We start from the raw sequence: 17,817 nt of genomic DNA, 5'->3' as shown, positions 1-17,817 counted from the left end.
CGATGACAAGATCATTGCAGATATTTATCACGATATTTTAACAACAATCGGAAGCATGTTAAAAAGCATTTTTGAAATATGGCGGGCAAAAAAGTAGAGGGCGTACTTTCAAGTGAGTAATCTTTGGTCAGCTGAGAAGCATACAAAATATCTTCCTTAATTGTATTCAGGAGTACATAATCAACTCAATAGTTCAGTCTGTAATCTTTAAATTTCTTTTTTTTCAGGCTGCCAAGAATCATGATGAGATATTATCCAGCATAACATTTTTCGGATGTACAGCGTCTATCCTGTTTCTTTCCGTCGGGCTATTGTTGTCATGTCTGTTGCAGTAAGTATTTTTAACATATCTCCTTAGTTTAATATGCAGAGTAGCATATGAGGCTCAAATCTGTATTATTATATAATTTTATCAAAGGGATGGGAATTCATTTGATCGTTTCTTTGCTGGTTGTTGTAAAGCACATTGGCAATATAATTCAATCATTAAATACATCTTAACTTTTCTTACAATATTAATTTCAGTATTTCTATAATGCTATATATGCTATATGAAAAATAAGCGTCAAACAGGGTGCCTCAAAAATGTAACATAAAAACAGTGATTTTTCTCCTTAAATTATGAAACCGAAATTTTACACCGTTCTTGAAAATAAGTTTTTTTACGAAACTACCTCATTTTCAAAAATTCCCACGGATTAAAATAAAATCTCTAGGACACTTTAAGATCCTAATTCCTTATTGATGTCTTTTAAAAAACGACATACATAAGTCAATGCTGCGTTTCGGAGATATTTTCAATTAATAAATATAAAAGCTGGTGGTTATGTATTTTAAAAATGATTTGTCGTTATTTATACAGCCAATGCTACTTAGTATTAATTGATTAGATTTCTAGCAAACCCTTTATTTGTAATAGATTCGTCAGCTGGTACGACCAGATCCGACATAAATTAGTCATACATTATGAATTATGCCATTATGCGTTTTGTAATCCGGATTGTTAACACAATTGCCAAAAAAGATTTATATAATGGTTATTTTTTTAACATAGGATACAAGAGTGGCGTCGTGGCTTAGTGGTTAAAGCGTCTGTCTCGTAAACAGAAGATCCCCGGTTCAACTCCGGGCGGTGCCTGTATTTTTTCTTTCGTTCTGTTTTTGTTTTTGAATATGCTCTTATTTTGGGAAAGTGATGAAGCCTTGTAACTTTGAACCATTCTTATTTTGTTTTTCTTTTTAATACCGACACAATGCTTTAATTGCTTTGACCGACATAAAGAAAGAAACTGTTGGTAAAAAATGTTATTATTATTATTATTTTTTTTATTGTTATTGTTGTTGTTGTTGTTGTTGTTGTTGTTGTTATTATTATTATTATTATTATTATTATTATTATTATTATTATTATTATTATTATTATTATTATTATTATTATTATTATTATTATTATTATTATTATTATTAGGCTATTATTATTATTGTTATTAAATGCAGACACGCATCTTTGAGTGCAGAGAGAGTTATGATACATCGGCATCTAATGGGATGCCTGTTAGTTGCCATGTGCTTGTTCTTGCTGAGTAGTCACTTTGAATATATGTTTGTAAGTATGACTTTCACAAGGTTCTATAAGAACATATAACATGACCTTAAAGCGCAAGTACGTACAGGTTAAAAAGCATATACGTACATACTTCCTTACTTTTGAAAAATGACTTATGTAATTTTGTTACGAGGCTGACGATATGATAGTTGAAATGTGTTGTTTTTTCAAAGTACATTTTTTAAGGGTTCGGCGTTCCGGGTAGTTGTTTTCAAAGCCGGACAAATACTGATAAATTCTGCCTCTCGTCACGTGGTTATGGGTTTTAATGAACATAATTAAAATATTGCACAGGTTGGAAGGAAGACTGTATGTAAGACTTTTGAAAACCATGTCATTCAAATGAATGGAGCTGCGATCATGCAGCTTTTGCCACCCAAGGGTGCAAAGCAAAACGTCGTTAGGATACCTACGAGGAAGACCGAGGATTATCTTTCCAGCTGCATTTTGAAGTTTGTCAATTTTGGATAGATAAGTCTTGCATGCATTCCCCCATATAATGTCACAATAGTCGAAATCAGGGACAATAAGTGATTTAAAAAGAAAATTTAGTGTGTTTTGCGGGAGGATATTGCGAACACGCCTAAGCAAACCGATACGTTTGTTTATTTTAGAAACCAATTCATCGGTGTATTATTATTATTTTTTTATTATTATTATTATTATTATTATTATTATTATTATTATTATTATTATTATTATTATTATTATTATTATTATTATATTATTATTATTATTATTATTATTATTATTATTAGGCAGCATGTAAGGCCTTTGCTATAGCTCTTCATCTGGCTTACACATCCGTGTTTTCTTGGATGTTCGTAGAAGCCATACATCTATATCGTCTGCTTGTTGTTGTTTATGGTAGTGAAAGAGATATGACAAAAGTCTATTATGCTGTTGGATATGGTAAATATTACAGGGAAAATTGATAACCGTTTGTTATTGTATAACTTTTGATGTTTTAGGACAACACTTTCCTTATCCATATGTGAAAATGAATAAAGAATAATTAAATAGAGATTGTGAACTTTTAACTAATCTTACATATCCTATATGACATCTACTGTATGCATGCATTTCAAACACCCCACGCAAAACGCATACCACAGTATACCTCAGTAAACACCCTTACAAGCACACGCCCAACACACTCCCCATCACAACAAACGATTTAAACATGAATTAAGAAGGTATCTGCTAATTGCTTTTGTTACAATAGGTCTACCAATAGTCATTGTCGCTATATCAGTTGGAATTGGAAACAGATATTATGGCCTTGATAATATGTGAGTACAATTTCATAAGACTCTATATTTGAATAGTTAAGATTAGGCTAGGACTTCCTTATAGGGAGAGTGAATCCTAATGGGCCGGGGTTATCTGAATAGGTGACTCCATTTGAAATTAACACCCCTTGCGTGGGGAGCACCCAGTCGGGTGACAATTCGGGATTTCCCTATTACTGCGTGCGAATCGAGCCAAAATTTTTGAACAGTCTAGGGAATCGAGACCCGTGACCCCCCCTTTTGCATAATAAGTATGTCACATGACCATCCCAGTAACCCTGGTCTGATGGTATCAAGCAAACCACCCTACTTAGCAAACTAAGCAAGTTTCAGTTATTAGTTATTGATAAAATAAAAAAAAATAAATAAAAAATGATCGATCTAACCATCAGAAATATAGTAATAAAACATTAATTTTTATTTATTTGTTATTCATTTATTTATTCTTACATAAAATAAGATGTTGGTTGTCGGTAAAAAATGGCTTCATATGGGCTTTTGTCGGACCTGCTTTGGGAATTATTTTTGTGAGTATGTAACATAAGGTACAAGGTATTCTGACCTTCCGATATTGCATATTAGAGTTCACAGAGACACATTATAATTATATAATAATTAATACGTTTCCTTTAATTGTAGATGTCTTGCACATACACACATGGAAATAAAATCTACACTCAGAAAAAAAAGAGTTCTTGCTTATAATAACCTTTCCTGGGGACTCACTCGATATATTTTTAAACCTCCAAGTTGTAAAACCCAATGCTACGACTTTCTAGCGTACCCATTTACACAGGGAAGAGGAAAAATATACTACCAAAATCAGGTTTTGTTGGAGTAAAGAGGGATGGGTTGTAAATTGGGTCACTAATTTAGTTCTTTCGTTCTTTCATAACCAAGTTAGTTTTACACTAATGATTCTATTTATTTTATTACTTTTTGCTGTATTCAGGTGAACACTGTTGTGCTGTTGATTGTTGTCAGGACAGCTATGAGAGCATCGAACATAATGGAAGGCAGTCAACTTGAAAATGTTAAGTAAGTTTTATTAAGTGGAGGTTAATGGGAATTATTGGTACGGGGATGTTTATCTGGGGGAAACTGAGAAACCTGGTGCAGAGAATGTGTCTTATTTTATTTATCTTATTTATTTCTATTATTATTTTATAACAACATTTCATGTTCATCCATTAAGTTTACTACCTTAATTTTACCCTTTATTTAGGGTTGGCGTAAACAGTGCCTTTATGCTTTTTCCAATGTTGGGAACCACGTGGATCTTCGGATTATTATCTAGCTTTCATATCGCTTTCAGCTACCTGTTTACAATTATGAACAGTCTGCAGGTAATAATTCGCATTAAACAAGAATGAAAGATATTCTATTGAAACGAAAACAGAAAAAAAATAACCACAACAAAAACACGAGTCAATAGAAACTACAATCTGTAAGACAATAGAACCAGAATATTTCGAGCTTTCGATCAACCGTCGATGTTCGGTCGATGCTTATTACTTATCAAATTAATTAATATACTATTGTTTATTGCGATTATATGAATCTGAGCATGTAATGACATTGACCACCACAAATGTACTACTGATTCTAATTAATTAGTTGATAGTTCACTAATTACAAGCATCGAAACAGCATCGACGGTGCATACAAACATCGGACAAGTTTGGTTCTGCTATTACACCCAAACAATATCAAAACTTTTATCTGTAAATGGTTCAATATAATGACAACATGCAGGCTTTCTGGTTACATGAATTTGCACAAACAGGCTAGGTACAGAGTCATATGTATCCATTAAACATTAAACATTACGCTTGAAAGTTAGACAGAAAATGAAAATGACTTCACTAATAAAATTATTGTTATAAAATGTAGAAAAAGTTGATTCGGTTTATACAAAGTTTTAACATTATGCCTTACTATTGAAGACTGTTGCTCTTTTGCAGGGTGTGTGGTTGGCTTGTGTTTGCGTTTTGATTAACTCGGAGGTAACGTTGAATGTTTCTTTTATATCTTAAGATTTTCGATTTTTACACAATTCTGGAATGTTAGAATTGCTTGTCAGAACAACTGTATTAAAAATTAAATAATCGAAGGTTTAAAGGTTTTTTTACTTGTTTTCTCATGGTTTGCCATCAATGGTTCAAGGAACCAATAAAAAGATCTTCACTCTTTGAAGAATAATTATTAAATTTTTAAGGGCTTTCCCTGGACATTGCAAAACCTGTTGAATCATTTTTTCTTAGAATGTACACTATGATATAAACTTTGTAGATATCAATTTTCAATTTTTCAGGTGAGGAAGTCAATGGCTGCCGAGTGGTTTAGAATGACAGCTAACGTACGTTCAACGGCAACCAAATTCAACAGCATTGCAGTAAGTGTCATCCATCCATGCACATGTCGCTTCAGTGACTATAATTAAAACAAAATAATGTATTATGTGATAGTAACCGTGCTGGCAGAGGAAGATACAATAGTAAAACTGTTTTAACACTTAAACCTGGAAAATACGGCCCATATATAATTTTTATGGTATTTTTATTTATCTATTATTCGATGTATGACATCCAACCTATTGAACCAAAAACGTATCTCACTTTTTTTTTTCAATTTTATTTGAAATACCACAGCCATCGCAGGAAGACAACACCGAAGACAAAGAATCATTGTCGCGTGGACAGACTCCCATTGATCACAAATCTATCGATTATTCTATCTCAAAGCAAACTTCTGTGGAATAACAAAAGCAATGGACTTGCATATCGGTTATCTACCTACTTTGCAAACCGATATTGCTTCTTTGATGCAAAGCTAAAAACTGTAATACCCAATGATATATACTGCGCCAAAATGTATCCTTACACTTGGAAGAAAAATCCTAATTTTAAAACTAAACCTTATTTGGGTAAATTTATTTGTTTAAAAGGACACACTATGACACCACATCCAATCCAATGTGAGTTCAAAAAGCAAAGTAACAAGCATTTGATTAGACGAAGGTCCAGTTTTAAAAGTGACAAACTGTCCTATTCAAAACTCCACGGACTAGAAATTCGTTGCCACACCTGCACGTTCTGGTGTTTAAAGCACGCAATCGGAGCCAAATATGTGATAATTCCGTATTATTTTGTATAATAGTTGCAAATCGTCGGACGCATCACATACTGGTCTATCTCGAAAAACATGCATTTCGAGAAAATCGCAATTGAAAATCTTCGTATTAAGTTAACCTTTCTATAATTTAATTATACTATGGATTTTAATGAAAGTGGTTTTAAATTAAAGCATATACTTAACAAATTTATTTAAGTGGAATTTTGAATTATATTTATGTATGCAGTATTGCTTAAAACTACACTAAAGTTGTAGTTATGTATGTGAAATAGTTAATTTCCCGATATCGTATTTAAAATTCGTTTCATACTGGTCTATCTTGGGGGCTATCTCGATTTCGCGAACAATGATGTGACTTTAGACGCATCACATACTGGTCTATATCGAGATAGACCATAGACCAGTATGTAATGCACTTTCAATACGATATCGGGAAATTAACGATTTCACATACAGAACTACAATTTAAGTGTAGTTTTAAGCAATATTACATACGTAAATATAATTAAAGATTCCACTTAAATAAATCTGCTAAGTGTATGCTTAAATTTAAAACCACTTTCATGAAAATCCGTAGTCTAATTAAATTATAGAAAGGTAAACTTAATACGAAGATTTTCAATTGCGATTTTCTAGAAATGCGTGTTTTTTTCGAGATAGATCAGTATGTGAAAATACGTATTTTGAAAAAATCATAGATAGTTTAAATTAAACATTTTATAACTAATTATCTAGGAAAAATTGAGGTCTGTAATTTGTTGTATTTGAAGAGCTCCGTAAAAAAGAACTATATACCAATTTTCTCAAAAAAGTCAAAAATTCAAGATAGACCAGTATGTGATGCACCCGACGAAATGTACATTCAGCTCACACTCGCCCCTTCTCCCCCCCCCCCCCCATTTTTCAATGTTAGGAGACTGTAATGTAGAAATAATGACGATTGTGTCCAAAATCAACATTGCAATAGGGGAGCGGGGAAGGGTGTTGGCCAATTAACGCTCAGGTGTGGCAACATTTTCCGCCAAGGTTGTGGTTTGAGAGTGGCGAATGGCTACTTTATGCGTGCATTTAATTTGAATCAAAAAGGAACAAAAGAAAACTGAAACAAAAGAACTGAGAAATAAAATGAAAGTTATGAAAAGTACAGAGAAGTAAAAACTGCTTTAAATAAAGCTTCATTGCAGAAACTGTGTTGTCACTTTGTTGCGCTTGTTGGAATCTTTTTGCACCCTGTATAGGTCAGTTTGTCACTTTTAAAACTGGACCTTCGTCTATTCAATTGCTTGTAACTTTATTTCTTGAGGTCACATTGGATTCAATGTGGTGTCATAATGTACAGGGTTAGATAGTGTGTCTATTAAAAAACAAATTTATTCCAACATGGTTCAGTATTGGAATTGTGATAAATTTTCCAAGAGATAATCGAACACTAGTATCGAACTCAGCCGAACAGAATCATTGACGAAAAAACCTATGCGTGCATTACAAACGGCTGATGCTATACGTATCAGTGGCGTAGCTTCATAGGGGCACGGGAGGCACGTCAATCGATCTCAAAATTCCCATAGGAAAATTGCTAAAAAATGGCTTGTGCCCCTATCAGACCCAGTGCCCCCCAATCATGGTCCCCCCCCCCCCAATGTGATGACACACGCTACGCCAACGTGTTCTTTATACGTCCATGCGTGAATCTGCCGTAAGTTCAGTTGGTGAATCTCGGTTAACTGAAACACACAGTGGACGGACGATACATGGGCTAGAATGAAATTTTACTATACTTCATTTGGTCAAAATTCACAGGATATATCTGATTGAAAACTAACAATATTTGGGGAAAATATAATTAAATATTGTAACGCAAATCGCACAATATTGCTTGAAGTTAATACTGATAATTTAATAGTACTCTTAAACATGTGACTCATATGTACATATTCGTATCTCAATACTAGTGCTCTCTGTATAAATATAATAAGAAAAAAGTAATGTTGAAAATGATTAAAAGGATAATGTTGAATAATTATGAATGGTAACCTTTTATCAGTGTAGTGTATGAACTAAACCTTTTCACATGTCTTGCTGTTTGGTCAGTGTAGAAAATGTTGTATAATAATAGGTATATCACCTCAAAAATAAGGGCAGCAGAAACACATTATTTAATGTTTCTACATGAATGACCTTTATTAAAGCATCAAAAATAAAAAAAACCGAATTGAAATCGGTCAATGCATTGTGACATAGTATCAATTTTAAGATGCTCATAAATGGAATGCAAATCTGCCACAAATTGCTATAATGACAAAATTGGCACATTTCGAGATTTTGAAGGTTTATTTGGACACTTGCTTGAAAAAGCAACGTTAATTTAAGTATCACAGGTTAATTGCCTATCTTTTTTAACTTCGTCAAAGAAAACAAAATTAAAAAATCTATCATTGAATAATTATAATAAATTTACCAAATATACTATTTTAGTAATTCCGGCCAATCTGCAGACAAATAAAAGTTGAAAAAATGACTAAGTTCAGCTAATTAATATGCAAAATTGATGCCAAAAGAAAACTGTACATGATATCAGGGTGCGGTTTTTTTCACAAACATATGTATATAAAGTTTTTTCAATTGATAACAAAAAATACAAAAAAGTAATCAATTATGCAAATTAGCTTATTACAGCTAATTATGTATTTATGATATTATTATGTAAATTAGGCATGAGTAATTTTTTTTTTTCAATATTTAATGAAAGTCTTTTCATTCATCATGAATTTGTCAAGTATGAACCTGTTATGATGTTGAGTAAAGAATCTGCAGTTAATTACTTTAATATAATACAAAAAATTTGACGGTGTCTGGAATAGAATTTTCATTTTTTCTGTAAATATGGTATGTGTCACCATTGCTCAAAGCCAAATCCGAAAAGTAAAAATAAAAATTCATTTGCAATGAGACTTTAAATTAACATTTTGTTATCTGGATTAACATGGGAAGCGAAACGGTAAAAGAAACAGCCCCTCTATTATACAGCGTATACAAAAATGGTGTGGCCTTGGACACACACAATGGCTTAGAGCTATTGTGGTTTGGAATATTACTCCCTTTAAACTCACTTAAAAAATGTTTTGTTTCAAATCGTTTTCCTCAAGTGTGCCATTCGTTGTCGACGGAAATAATTTACATGCTTAGAAAGATAAGTATTCCAGCTAAATGGTGGTAGATTTTGATTTTTCAAAAGGCCTATATTTATTGATTTATGAGGGATCTTCAACAATCCATAAAAACAGGTAGTAGCTCTTAAACGAAGCAATATTTATTTTAAAAAAACCCGATGGTAGTCACAGAAAGGTTTCACACACCATATATCAAAAATTCAAACAATTGTGATAAATAGCACATATGAGGAAATTAATTTTTCGGCATGGATGTTTGCCAAAATTGAACAACTTTCATGCGCGCGCTTTTCAATTTACTGTTATGCTTGCATGCACAGTGTGGCAGAAGTATTGTGCAGCCACTGTGACATGCCTAATAATAAGGACGTTGAGGGTGCTATTTTGTTTGCACATTTACAAGTGGTAAACTTTTGTAAACTAGCAATTAAGACATGAAGGTTCGAATAGATAAAACGAAATTGTCAGGCGGCATAGGTCACGCGACACGTAACGTACGAGGATGGCGAAAATACAAGGCTGACAGGCCCATTCAAAATACACGGTTAGCAGGTATAAATTGAAAAACAACATACTTGCAGTGGGGGTACTTTGTCGTACCCCAACGATTTTAGAGTAAGATAATTTTGCTTTGACACCACATAACACAGAAAATATTTAGAATTGTTTGTGAAGGTTTCGTGATTACGTATTAATCAAATGGCGATGTTAAAAATGGCGATATCGCATCCACCACCACCTGGAAATTGTAACGGATTGTTTTACCGCCGCGTTCAGCAACTCATATCCTCACGACACTTGTAAACAAACCATGCTCGAGCTTGATTGACAGATGACGTCAGACACAAACTAGTCTTTTTATCTTTGTCTTTCATTATAAGACGTATTTCTATTTGGTATGACATCTTAATGGATACGCAATTTGGATTTGACATTGTTGCTAATTTGCTGCATGTGCCTGTTATCGGTGTATTCTATCTCAAATCAAATAAATCTATTAGCGGCTCGTAACAGAGGAAAAATCATACGCGTATCTTTGCACGTTTGCATTGTTGAAGGTAAATTAGCCTATTCTTAACAATAAACAACCATCCCTGCCATCCCACGGTTGTATGATGTGATCATTTATTAGGTTTTTAAATAAAACATCATGTACAACCCAATGTTTAGGCTTAAACAGCTTAAAGCGGTCAATATTAATGTATACAGACAACATTATTTACTTTCACAGCATTTTTTAAACTTTTCGGATATAAAATGTATCTATTTATGACAAGATTGGTGGCGCTATTTAGATACTGGAAATTACTCTTTTAGGCTTTTGATAATAATAATTCCATTTATTTTTTGATGAAATATGTTTACAAAATTTCTTTGTTCCTTGTTTCACCTATTAAACCTGTTTAAATGGCAGTATTGATTACCTACCCCTTGCAAATTATGAAATATGATTTATGATAAATAGCGCCATCTGTAGTTTGCATTTTCTTAATAATGAAGCCAATTATATATACATCAAACAACCGTGGCCACGACAATTTTTGATATTTGGATAGGAAGAATCAGCAGCAGTTAATTAATTCCCAAAGAGAACCAACTCAAGCATGCATTAGCCACATCACTTAATTGTTTCTGCTGCGCTATTTGGATTAATTATTTTAATAACAAAAAATCTAGCGTCTAATATCCATTAGCACCAATACACTTAAATATTAATGATGAACACAAATTACTTTCCTACAAATAAGCGTATACTTAGTCACGTGTAAATATATCGTGTACAACAATAGCAGCTGCACCAAAAATAGGATATTGACCTCTTGAAAAGTTATCTTAAAAGGAATCAAGATACACAGTTCGTTTAGAATCTCGAAGTGCTATTTAACTGCTACTCAGTTTCGAACTGAACTTCCTGAGCCTTGCTGAGTGCATTGTTTCAGTCTTTCTGTATCAATACGGCGACGTCTCCGGCAATTACAGCATTTTGCCTAATATGTTAGAAAAATAATTATCAAGTACGAACCATGTGATTTTATATTAAACAAACTCACATTGGCCATAAAAATCAATAAAACTGCCGTCTCTCAACACGCAATATTCCAAATAACGGGCACTGAAATGACGTCCCAGTAATCATGGTAATACATATACAATGAAGGCTGACGACAATTGCGCACAAATATAAATGGCGGATACCTTCAAAATGCGCCTAAGATATTACGCCTAACCTTAAATGTCTAAGATGCAACCTTAGACGTCTAAGATGCATTCTTAGGCGTCTAACATGCAATCTTAGGCGTCTAAGAATTTCGCGGTTACTTAAATCATCGAATCACAGGACCAGATATCCCAAACAGCCAATCTTCTTAAGCGTATTCAATTATTGACCAATGAAATCTTGGACGCCTAAGATTTTACACGCCTAAGATTTTCTACACGTCTAAGATTGATATTTTAGTGGTGGACGGTATCACCAATGTGATAGCTCGCTCGCCTAGCTCGCAAAGCACCTTGGAAGACTACTATCAAGCAGCTCGTATTACAGATACCATGCGCAATGATCGATCATAAAGTACGGCGGGATAATCAGTTCAGTTCTGTTTATATATAGGCCTAAGTTTCGAATATTTTATTCACTATTATCAGGGAAGTGCCATTATAATCTGGCAGAATTATGGCAATTCGCTGCCCCATTGTATATCAGGTAGTAGATCAGTTTGACCAAATAGCATGACCGCCAACCATGCCAACACAGCCTGCAGCATCATCTACAGGGTCTGACCAACAACAACAGGCGCCAGTTTTGCACATTTGCGATACCGTCCATCACTAGTCACGGTTAAATGGTCAATCTTGGACGTCTAAGAAAAATCTTAGCCGTGTAAAATCTGAGGCGTCTAAGATGTCATTGGTCAATAATTAAATACGCCTAAGATGATTGGTTGTTTGGGGTTTCTGGTCCTGCGAAATTCTTAGACATCTAAGATTGCATTTTAGGCGTCTAAGATTGCATCTTAGACGTCTAAGGTTAGGCGTATTATCTTAGGCGTATTTTGAAGGTATCTATGTATGGCGGACACCTTCAAAATACGCCTAAGATAATACGCCTAACCTTAGACGTCTAAGATGCAATCTTAGACGTCTAAGATGCATTCTTAGATGCATAAGATGCAATCTTAGACGTCTAAGAATTTCGCGGTAGACTTAAATCAACGAATGACAGGACCCGAAATCCCAAACAACCAATCATCTTAGGCGTATTCAATTATTGACCAATGACATCTTAGACGCCTCAGATTTTACACGGCTAAGATTTTTCTTAGACGTCCAAGATTGACCATTTAACCGTGACTAGTGATGGACGGTATCGCAAATTTGCAAAACTCGCGCCTGTTGTTGTTGGTCAGACCTTGTAGATGATGCTGCAGGCTGTGTTGGCATGGTTGGCGGTCATGCTATTTGGTCAAACTGATCTACTACCTGATACAAAAATGGGGCGGTGATTATAACGGCCCTTCCCTGATAATAGGGAATAAAATATTCGAAACTTAGGCCTATATTACCATCTCCGCCAATTCCTCTTTTTATTTAATTCCCCGATTTTTTTTTTAATTTCCCTTTTTTTATTCAATTCCCAGAACTTTTTAAATTCCCCCTTTTTATAAAATTCAATTCCACCATTTTTTAATTTACTGATGAAAGGCTTTTCCAAAGTAGTTTATTATTTTTGGAATAATTCCCCCTTTTTTCATTCCCCCTCCCCCTTTAAAAAAAAAATATTAACATAGTTAACATATCAAATAGTTTATCTTTTTTTTTCTTCAAAATAGTTTATCCTTTTTGAAATATTAAATTTCCCTTTTTTAATTCCCCTTTTTATCGCACAAAGCAGAATCTCGACTGAGTTACAAAATACTGGTAGTTGTCCAAGAATCTGCTCGCTTCCCGCTACGTTTGCTGGTCTTCACGTGTTCGATATTTGACACTTTTGTTTAATAGGGGAGGGGGAGGGGGAGGGGGAGGGGGGAGGGGGGGAGGGGGTTAGCCTTCTAACGAAAGGACTTTCGTTTATAGGGCTTCATCGAACTTCTGGGTTGTTCCCTTAGAGCCGTATTTCAAGTCACGGGACTAGTAAGAATATTTATGATCGATCACTGCGCATGGTATCTGTAATATGATCTGCTAGAAGTCTTCTAAGGTGCTTTGTGAGCTAGGCGAGCTATCACATTGGTGATACCGTCCACTACTAAAATATCAATCTTAGACGTGTAAGAAATCTTAGACGTGTAAAATCTAAGATTTCATTGGTCAATAATTGAATACGCCTAAGATGATTGGTTGTTTGGGAATTCTGGTCCTGTGATTCATTGCTTTAAGTATACCGCGAAATTCGGGCGTATTTGGAAGGTATCCGCTATCTATAGGTATCCGCCATCCATACACAAATGACCATTACGTCATTGCACTAGACAATTTCGGTGCGGGGATATTGAATATCGTGCTTCATAATTATATTTCTAACATAAAGGCATAATGTTAGGATTGCCGGAGACTTCCTTTAAGCATCTTTATTTGTATCTACGGTGTTGTGCGTGCTAGAGGAAAGTGATCGAAGGGTTGGACATCTGTATAGCGGGGACCAGACACCAAGTATTTTTTTGTTCCGAATGGTTTATATTTAGAAGGGTCGGTTGTCGAACTAGTATGTGTATTCAAGTCCTAATATATTGTTTTCCGCTCCGTTGAAAAGGTTTTGGACTCTTTCAAAAAGTACAACCTGTATTTGTTTTGATGATAAATATACTTTGCACCGAAGAATAATGTGGTATCTTTAAGACGTCTGATGCAAATGGGACACTTTTCTCTTTTATTCTTTACAATAAATTTTTAATAATATTTTCTAATCACGCGACAGAAATTTATTAAGATAAAAGGTGAAATTTATTCTGATAAAAGGTGAAAAGGTGACAGATAATGCCTAAGTGCTTTTAGTAGCTCATCAGCGTTTTATTTTAGCACCGCACGAATGGTTTCTCAACTGCATGCAGGCACACCAAAATCCATCAGAGGAATAATTACAGTTTTTCTTTGGTTACTAAGTGGCGTTCTAATCTAATATCGTATGGCAATTACTTGGAGATGAGCATTTTAGAGCAAGTTATCAAGAATGTGACACCCTCAAGTCTGCTCTCTGCTATGGATTTGTAACTATAGGATAATCACAATGGACTTCGATGTTTGTTTTATGGTGTGGTTTTCTCTTTGGGTATTTTATTGCCCAACTTCTAAATGCCAATGTAAGTGACGGTGAATAGTTATATTTTGTTTCTGTGTGTGCTTTACTAATTTTAACTTCAGAGTATACCAACCAAATGTATCTTACCATTTTATAACACCTGTTTTATGTGAAGTTGTAAGCGAGCAGAAGAAGAAAAAAAAGCATTGTGAGTGATACAATCAACGAATATGAATCCTTCAATCGGCATTGACACCGATATACCGTGACCCATAAATGAACTCAATACCTATGAAATCACGTCGCATAAGTTGAAAGGAGAAGAATTGTCCAATTATATCGTTATGAACACGGCAGAGTGCCGAATACGCAAAATTGCTGTTCTGAGTAAACAGTGTTTGAAAATGTTGGTACCATTCCACTGGTCCTTCTGAAACTTTAGAACATTCGTGACCACTCATTTGAAATGTATATTATAGAAGTGAATGTACACGAATTATTTTCAATACTTGCATGTTCTGAAACAATCGATATATCCCTCAAAACGCGTTTTGACAGCTATTCGGCTTTATGCTGTATCCAAAATGTCTCTACCACTGCGCAGAGAGTAGTATTCGGGGTCGAATACGCATTCAACTACGTGTAAACCATAGCACGTATTCTTGTTTTGGGGCTTTTGTGTAGAAATTACTGTTTTTCCTTAGGCTATGTAAATTTAACTTGTTATATATATAAGCTATAAATAGTCATCCCTATAATATTTAGCAAAAACTGGATTTTAAAGCAGAAATAACAATATTGGCCTATATTTTGCGTATGATTTTCTGGGATTTTCAAATTTCACGGGGGCGCACTCACATTATTAAGCCATAGCGATATAATGTGGGGAATATTTGTACTTATTTTGGTATAACTGGATAGAAGATACCTACAGCTATACGTTGGTATCAAATATATCAGTACAGGGTATGTAATATAGACAATTCGGGGTTTCCCGCTATTGAATACTATAGATCAACCAGATTTGTACAGCTAAGTATACGATTCCTCTCTCTGCCGAATTCATTAAACTCACTAAGGCGCGATTCGTCCAAATCAAAATTTCAATTACTACGTCGGGGAGTAATATTTACCATTAATTTGGAAATAAAAGATAACCTGAAACATAATCATATAAGCCTACAAAAACTCAATTTGCTCAAAATTCTCGATTCGTCCCTCTGCCGAATTCATAACGATATGTCGGGCTAATATTTTCAGTATGTTATTTATAACAATACAGTTTACTATACTAGAAACATACTGTTTATACTGTCTAAACGTTCCGTAACATTTTGTCTGATCAGATCGTTGTGTATATCAAAGACCAAAGTCAGTGTTTTAATATTTTGCAGCTGTGCGGCTTGAGGGAGGCTTTAATGCATGGGACGGACGCGTCGAAATCTATCATAACACAGAGTGGGGAACGGTATGTGATACTAATTGGGATGCCAATGATGCTGAGGTTGTATGTCGTGAGTTGGGGTATCCAACTACTGCTTCAGCTATAGCGTATCCGGGTGCAGTATTTGGTCAGGGAAGCGGTACAATATGGATTGATGATGTTGCTTGTAGTGGGTCAGAAAGTACTTTAGAATCCTGCGCTGATAACGGATGGGGTGTTCACGAGTGTGGACACCATCAGGACGCTTGTGTTAAGTGTGATGGTAAGCTGATTTATTATTACATTACCTCTGTCTTAAATAAATATATGTTGCACTTTCACTAAATAGCTTAAATTTCCCTTGATGTTCTTTTTGTATCACAGTGAGATGATTTAGCCATATAAGTAGGTCGATGAGTTACTAAATATAACTTCAAACTGCATCATCTAGTGTAGTTCTAAGAAGTGACCGGTTGTTGAAAAATTGACAATCTCAATTTTTGTTCGTTAGCAATTTGACTGAAAAAAGCTGTAATAATATTATTACATATTCTTTAAAGCATAGGTAATCTAATAGGTTCCGCATTAAGTAATTATTTTAATTATATTACATTTGCTTGGCTTGTTGAAAAAAATTAAGTAATCAAACTTAATATGTAAAATACCGATGCCTTTAAATTTGAACAATTCGCTTCATACAATTAACATTTTGTTTCGCATCATCTTTCAGATACAGATGAATGCGCGTCTAATACGGACAACTGTGATTCTTTCGCAACATGTACCAATCAGGTTGGTGGCTTTACTTGTGCCTGCATAACTGGATATGAAGGCAATGGGGTCACGTGTACAGGTCAGTGTCGACCCACAGCTGCAATTATGCATGCGTGCGTCAAGTTGATACTTGAGAGTAAAGTACAATTAGTATCTTGCTCAAAGGTAATCTTCAAACAAAGTTTACATATTTCTGTATTATTAATGACCATAGCTGGTGCATCGAAAATATAGAAATATCAATTTGGCTGTTTCACTCGCATCTGTTGGTCGTGTTCACTGGGTCTCGTTGGTCTGCTGCATTTAAAAAAGCTTAAAATGCAGCACTTTGCCCAGGCATTCATCAGATTATTGCGAAAAATGCCACTCAATCACTAGAACACGCATAACAAATAAACAGTTAAAATGTAACGCATTAGTCTGTACTTTTAGGTCCGTATTGCACAAAACAAGTTAGACCAGGTCTAACTTTAAACCTGGTCCAAACAACGAGGTACAACAAAGAGTAGCGACTACACCATGCTTGCTTGTCATTTATGTAGTGAAAAATAGTTACCTCTGGATACGTAAAATGTATCATGTCTGAAACTTGTGTGCGTTTATACACGCTTATGTGTTGAATTCATTATTTCAGAGGAATCGGCTAAACATTGTCGTTTTGTTTTGTAGTTTTGTTGCTGATATCAACAGAGAAATCTTCGATCTTCTTGAGTGGCAATAACTAAACTGGATATTATCATGTGAATAAGACGGTCTTTAGCTTGTTTTGTTGTTGAAAGGGATTCGATTATGTTGTTCATCACCGTTTAACACCGGCGCATCTGCGAAATGTAAACCACGCAGACGACGCGGACGCATCGTTAATAAACGGTAATGAACAACGGTGAAACATAATTGAATCCTTAAGTGATCCTTTTCAATCCAGAGTGTCAATACTAGTCAAAACGAACTAATGTATTAGTAATTACAAGTCTTTCTACGAAAATATCAAAATATCAAATATTATTAATTTAAAAGGACATATTGATGTCTGATAATGTAAAATAATCCTCTATTCTCTAATTCAGAGTGGTTTATGTGACTTTGAGTACACTTAATGCATTGTTTTATTATTTAAATTAAAATGAGATACTTATTGATGTGTAAACCCAAGCAGACATCATTAAGTGATGAGTTGCGAT

At 34.5% G+C, this 17,817-nt stretch overlaps 2 protein-coding genes and 1 non-coding gene across 5 annotated transcripts in view; all 3 read left to right on the top strand.

Moving 5' to 3' along the window:
* The first annotated feature begins 1,065 nt into the window (after positions 1-1,065).
* Positions 1,066-1,138, top strand: Trnat-cgu (transfer RNA threonine (anticodon CGU)). Its single transcript has one exon. It is a non-coding gene; the product is annotated as a tRNA-Thr (tRNA).
* A 2,726-nt stretch (positions 1,139-3,864) lies between these two features.
* Positions 3,865-5,679, top strand: LOC140140758 (adhesion G-protein coupled receptor D1-like). The gene is made up of 5 exons (XM_072162499.1): positions 3,865-3,936; positions 4,124-4,244; positions 4,863-4,904; positions 5,213-5,293; positions 5,550-5,679. The coding sequence occupies exons 1-5, from the start codon at positions 3,890-3,892 to the stop codon at positions 5,658-5,660; spliced, it is 402 nt and encodes a 133-aa protein (XP_072018600.1). The 5' UTR covers positions 3,865-3,889; the 3' UTR covers positions 5,661-5,679.
* An 8,645-nt stretch (positions 5,680-14,324) lies between these two features.
* LOC140141017 (uncharacterized) overlaps positions 14,325-17,817 on the top strand; it is an 83,083-nt gene continuing 79,590 nt past the window's right edge. For 2 of the 3 annotated variants that reach the window (XM_072162792.1, XM_072162793.1), the window contains exons 1-3: positions 14,328-14,500; positions 15,834-16,145; positions 16,593-16,715. In XM_072162792.1, coding sequence (XP_072018893.1) covers positions 14,428-14,500; positions 15,834-16,145; positions 16,593-16,715 — 508 coding nt within the window. In that variant the 5' untranslated portion in view covers positions 14,328-14,427. Of the gene's footprint in view, positions 14,501-15,833; positions 16,146-16,592; positions 16,716-17,817 lie in introns of all 3 variants that reach the window. The other variant, XM_072162794.1, reaches the window with a different exon arrangement.

This window comes from Amphiura filiformis, chromosome 19, assembly GCF_039555335.1.
Source record: "Amphiura filiformis chromosome 19, Afil_fr2py, whole genome shotgun sequence".
Taxonomy (NCBI): Eukaryota; Metazoa; Echinodermata; class Ophiuroidea; order Amphilepidida; family Amphiuridae; genus Amphiura; species Amphiura filiformis.
This window is presented reverse-complemented; position numbering and strand designations above follow the sequence as displayed.

Excerpts from the sequence above, each read along its gene's own strand:
- LOC140140758 (XM_072162499.1), top strand. The coding sequence starts at position 3,890 with ATGAGAGCATCGAACATAATGGAAGGCAGTCAACTTGAAAATGTTAA. Across the intron at positions 4,245-4,862 it reads CAATTATGAACAGTCTGCAG|GGTGTGTGGTTGGCTTGTGT; the intron begins GTAATAATTCGC and ends GCTCTTTTGCAG. Across the intron at positions 5,294-5,549 it reads CCAAATTCAACAGCATTGCA|CCATCGCAGGAAGACAACAC; the intron begins GTAAGTGTCATC and ends GAAATACCACAG.